This window comes from Helianthus annuus, chromosome 4, assembly GCF_002127325.2.
Source record: "Helianthus annuus cultivar XRQ/B chromosome 4, HanXRQr2.0-SUNRISE, whole genome shotgun sequence".
In the NCBI taxonomy this organism is placed as follows: Eukaryota; Viridiplantae; Streptophyta; class Magnoliopsida; order Asterales; family Asteraceae; genus Helianthus; species Helianthus annuus.
This window is the reverse complement of record NC_035436.2, coordinates 18,082,371-18,088,122: the sequence shown is the minus strand read 5'-3', so window position 1 is coordinate 18,088,122 and position 5,752 is coordinate 18,082,371. Positions and strand designations below refer to the sequence as shown.

Here is a 5,752-nt window from a genome sequence, read left to right as displayed (position 1 = left end):
CACCTGTGATTATTCTTTGGCTTATAATCATACCAACAGGTTTAAAATCTGTTCACTCTATAAGCAACCAGAGCCGTCCTCGAAAACTCTTTAAAAAATTTAGGCCTCGGGCGATGAAAAGAATTGGGCCCAAAATTATGGTTAAGGGTAAATTAATTACAAAAATAAAAACTTAGTAATGGAGCAAAGATTCGAACTTGAGACCTTTGCATTATTTTAAGATGGTTTTTGCCACTACACCAATATTGTTTTGCATATTAAATAGATGAATATACTAAATATATAATTTAATAAATATATACAAGCTCATAAATATTTTTCGGGCCCTTTGAAATTTTGGGCCTAGGGCGTCGGCACGGGTTTGCCGGGCCCAAAACCGGCCCTGTAAGCAACACACAAACACAATATTTGTTTTATTTTTACTATTTGCTTGACTACTTTGTTGGTAGCTTCATGTTGTTTAGTAATTATGATGTTTCTGTGTTTAGTATAGCTAATAATTCTTTAATGATTTGATTCGTATTTATACCTAGAAGGTAAAGTTGCCTGATGCGTATGATGCGTATTATGTTCCCGTCACGTATTGTCGACTCCGCTGCAACGCGCGGGTTCCCCACTAGTATATATATATATATAGAGAGAGAGAGAGAGAGAGTTAGGATCCTGTAAAAAAGACTAAAAGTGTGAGAAGGGTAAGAAAGAATCTACATCATTAGATCTTTGATCTAATGGTTGAGATTAATAGGGATCAAATTGTAAAATTTGGTTTATTTTTTTGGACTGAATTGAAAATTCTAGGGGTAATAAAGTCTTTATATCCATTCAAAAATAGAAACTATAAATCAAAATCCCTACAATATCTCTCTCTCTCTCTCTCCAGATGATATCCATCTACGATCAAAGATCCCTCTCTCATCATCATCATCATCATCTAACATCGTTATAATCATTCACACCGGCTCTGCCGACTTCGCCGGCCGGAGTCCGGTCGGGTTTCTTTAAAGAGATAGAACGAGGGTGAGAGAACGAAGGGGTTGGGGTGTCTTTGCTGGAGAAACCATCGCCGGCAGCCTCCGGAAAAGCGGCGCCGGTGGCCAGAGAATAGAGAGAGGGAACCGAGATAGTGGGGGTGAGAGGAGGTGTGCGCGTGACGGAATCCATGTCAAGCGGCGAGCGGTAGCGGCAGTGGTGGTGCGGATCGGCAATGGTGGTGCGGCAGTGGTGGTGCCGGAAGTGGAGAAGATGATACAGAGGTGTTATATTCTTTACTGAATGATGTTTTTTTTTTCTGAATGGTGTTATTTTCTTTTCATTAATGGTGTTTTTTTCTTTTCAGTAATGGTTTTTATTTTCTGAATGGTGTTATTTTTTTCTGAATGGTGTTATTTTGTTTACTGAATGGTGTTATTTTTTGTTTACTGAATGGTGTTATTTTTTGTTTACTGAATGGTGTTATTATTATTTATTGAATGGTGTTATTTTTTGTTTACTGAATGGTGTTATATCTTGTACTGAATGGTGTTATTTTGTGTACTGAATGGTGTTATATTTTGTTTACTGAATGGTGTTATATTATTTTGTAAAAACACCATGAATTGAACTATGAATTTATTTAAAACACCATGTCATGAACATGCTCTAATTATGGACGGTTATAAGTCCTTAAATCAAGGATTTTCTCTCTCCAAATCCTTAAATCAAGGATTACCATATTTAAATTTGTTAATGCATTTACAATTATACCCTTTTCAATTAATTTAGATCTAATGGCTGAGATTTTTTCTTACCTTTCTCACACTTTTGGTCTTTTTTACAATAACTCCACCCTATATATATAGTTGAGAGTTCAATTGAAAAGAAACTTTTTGTAAGAATAAAAAAGAAGAATTTTCAACCAATAAGAATCCTTCATTTTACTTCATTTAATTTTTGTATTTAATATTAGTGTAAGGGTATATTGGTAAACTTAAATATATCATTAATTGGTAGTCTTTCTTTTTAATGGCTAACTATATTAAATTTGTAACTTATTTTTAAAAATTATATTTTTTCAAAGAAGAAAAAAAATAATTTAAAATGTAGGATGAATTTCGAGGTGTGTAGGATGAATTACGAGATGTGTAAGATAAAATTCAATATGTGTAGGATAAATTTCAAAACATGTAGGATAAGTTTTGATGTTTGTAGGTAAAAATTTTAGTGTGGAGGATGATAGTCTTTAAGACTAATTAATTAGTCAAAGATAATATTAATGAAATGAGAGAAAAACTATTTAATATTTTACAATTTTACCCTTTGTTCTTTTTCTTCTCAATTTAATTTTCTTCTCAAATGAACCTCCCCATATATATAGGGTAGAGATCCTAAGAAAAGTCCACCCTATTTGAGAAACTTGAGAAGCATTCTGGACCACACATTTCCCTAAGCTTTTCGTAATATACACATATGTATAATTTAAAATTGACAATATACATATATGTATATTACAAAAAGCTTAAGAAAAATGTGTGGTTTAGAATGCGAGTTTCACAATTAGACTAGTGTTTCTCACATGATCATATATATATATATATATGAGAGGGTTTAAATGAGAACGCTAAATATTGTGAGAAACGTGAGAACAAATGAAAAAACCATGAGAACTTGGTCAAAAACAATTCAAATTCAAAAAATTTTTCTACACTTATCATTATTATTCGAATACAATGTTAGAAATTCAATTTACACGTTTAAATTTACGTGAATTCATAAATAAAGAAAATTTACACATGTGTAAGTTTGCCATTTACACATGTGTAAATCTGCTATATTTACACATGTGTAAAAAATCTAAAAAGAATGATTTGGAAATGAGAAATGAATTATTTGATGTTATAAATTCTTGTTTTGATGTTGTATCTTAATTACAATGAGGTTTGTATAAAAAAAATTGGTTTTGATTGGTTTTTTCATTCGTTCTCACGGTTCTCGCAATATTTAGCGTTCTCAAGATAACCCTCCCCTATATATATATAGGGGAAGGTTCAAATGAAAACCACTAATTATTGTGAAAACTCGTAAACTAATTAAAAATAAAACTCGTAATATTTAGCGTTCTCAAGATAACCCTCCCCTATATATATAGCGTTCTCAAGATAACCCTCCCCTATATATATACATAATACGCATCATACGCATCAGGCAACTTTACCTTCTAGGTATAACTACGAATCAAATCATTAAAGAATTATTAGCTATACTAAACACAGAAACATCATAATTACTAAACAACATGAAGCTACCAACAAAGTAGTCAAGCAAATAGTAAAAATAAAACAAATATTGTGTTTGTGTGTTGCTTACAGGGCTGGTTTTGGGCCCGGCAAACCCGTGCCGACGCCCGAGGCCCAAAATTTCAAAGGGCCCGAAAAATATTTATGAGCTTGTATATATTTATTAAATTATATATTTAGTATATTCATCTATTTAATATGCAAAACAATATTGGTGTAGTGGCAAAAACCATCTTAAAATAATGCAAAGGTCTCAAGTTCGAATCTTTGCTCCATTACTAAGTTTTTATTTTTGTCATTAATTTACCCTTAACCATAATTTTGGGCCCAATTCTTTTCATCGCCCGAGGCCTAAATTTTTTTAAGAGTTTTCGAGGACGGCTCTGGTTGCTTATAGAGTGAACAGATTTTAAACCTGTTGGTATGATTATAAGCCAAAGAATAATCACAGGTGTAATATCATTAACTCACTATATATTACATAAATGATAGTAATTTGTAGCACAAATCAACCACAATATTATAAGAGTATTTTACCTGTGACGGGCATGTATTATCCAAGAGATTTCTTCATGGAACAACTTCAAAGAGAACATGATATACATATTATAATGAAGGAAAAAACACTATTCATCATAAGAAAAATTTCTTCATGGAACAACTTCAAAGAGAACATGATATACATGTTATAATGAAGAAAAAAACACTATTCATCATAAGAAAAAAAAAACATTCGACGAACTATTATCGAGCAATATTCCAATCTTTTCACCTGAAAGAACACTTGATAAAATGTGGGTATCCAAGTAACGATTTGTTCATTTACAACTCATTATTACTTCAACAAGATTTCCAGGAGCACCCACAGCTGCAACGGCAGATTGAAGAATTCGCACTTCAAAACATCCAAACCGGCTTGCATGTTCAGAAGCCGGCAAAAGTAATAAAGAGATCCGACCAAATAAAAAACTATAATGATTTTTAAAATTTTTTATTCAAGATGAATATACGTTGACAAATATCCCATTCCCGGAAAATACAGCTGCCAAGACTGGATTAAACAAGTTAGTCTTTTGACCTATGCTTTCGTTTCTTACTTTTATTTTCGATACACAGTTAAAAATAAATTAGATATTCGCCAAACGTCAAACACGAGTATTTGTAAAAGTCAAACTCCACTATTTGAAGGAATAAAAAAATAAGAGAGTACTTTTCATGTGATCCTGGATCCCGACAATATTTTAGCTTCCGGTCAATGTGCTTCATATCCGCCGCAGTAGGTGTAACAAGATTATTTACCTATGTAATACAATATTGTAAATGTTTCTCATGTGACATAACCAATGAACAACTATACTTACCATCTTGTCAATAGCATCTAGATATTTTGTGAGCTCAGGAACGGGTCGTGCTGGATGCTGATGAGAAAGAATGCTGTTCAGGTATCTGCATACGAACACCATTTGAAGAAACTAAAACAGTTGCATTTCAATATATATAAATGAAGTAATAATTCTAGAAAAAAGATTTAACCTTTCAAAGTTAACAACCGGGTACTCCTCGTTCGCTCTACGCAGAGCAGCCAACGCCAGGTACACCATATCACCAACATTAATTAATGTAAATAGTTACAAGTTAATTATGATTAAAAAAACATTGAATATGGATATACCTAACCAGGAGAAAACAGAAGAGACGCCTCTGTTAACCTTTGATAGCTATTAAAAAATCACATAAGCTGTCATAAATGTTTTTTTTTTCAAACGCTAACCTTATCAGGCTTCGGGGCAGACTGGCAGAGAAGTAGCCTAGGTACTTCATGGTTGCAGGCTCTTAGCAGTGGATTTTGTCTTCTTGAAGGTATCTAAAACATGATATTACCAAAAAGAGAATAAATACCATTCCAGATCTAAAAATCTGTATTAATATCTGGAAACATAAATAAGAACTTACATAGATGAAACTATTCCCTTTGAGATGTCAATCATCTATAAGTGTTCAACTACCAATAAATGTAAAGTATTAAGAGTGTCAACATGGTATACATCAAAAGCAAGAAGTAGGAAAAAGCAAGTATACTTGTAACAAAAGGAGAATCAAAGGAAATCACAAACACATATCAACTGCATACATACAGATATACATGTATCTAAAGTTCCAAATTTATATCAGTTACAATAAATGTAAAAAAATGGCATGCTTTCTAACGGACATGAGCTTGTGACCAAACACGCGACAAAGTTTCCTTCGATTTTCGTCCTTTATTTTAGCAATTTTAAACAGGCAAAACACACTTGTGACGGGTCGAAAGAACCCAAAAATACTTTATCGGTTCTTAATAAGACACTTGTAACGGGTCAACTGAACCCAAACATATAAGATTAAGAAAAGCAAGAATGAGGTGTATACACTCACCATCCGGTTGTGACGGTTCAAAACTGAAATACCATACGAAAGGACTGATCATGACATGACAGAAT

General features: G+C 32.7%; 1 protein-coding gene across 1 annotated transcript; it reads right to left on the bottom strand.

Moving 5' to 3' along the window:
• Positions 1–4,037: 4,037 nt before the first annotated feature.
• LOC110880493 (cyclin-H1-1) lies at positions 4,038–5,135 on the bottom strand. The gene is made up of 3 exons (XM_035989782.1): positions 4,806–5,135; positions 4,634–4,718; positions 4,038–4,571 (listed from the first exon to the last, which is right to left on the bottom strand). Exons 1-3 carry the CDS (start codon positions 4,871–4,873, stop codon positions 4,389–4,391), a joined length of 336 nt encoding a protein of 111 aa, XP_035845675.1. The 5' UTR covers positions 4,874–5,135; the 3' UTR covers positions 4,038–4,388.
• Positions 5,136–5,752: the final 617 nt, after the last annotated feature.

What these genes read in the sequence shown, in the direction of transcription:
- LOC110880493 (XM_035989782.1), bottom strand. Translation starts at nt 4,873, where the DNA reads ATGGTGTACCTGGCGTTGGCTGCTCTGCGTAGAGCGAACGAGGAGTAC. An exon ending in CCGGTTGTTAACTTTGAAAG is followed by an intron (nt 4,719 to 4,805) that starts GTTAAATCTTTT and finishes GTTCGTATGCAG; the next exon opens with ATACCTGAACAGCATTCTTT. An exon ending in TAGATGCTATTGACAAGATG is followed by an intron (nt 4,572 to 4,633) that starts GTAAGTATAGTT and finishes TGTATTACATAG; the next exon opens with GTAAATAATCTTGTTACACC.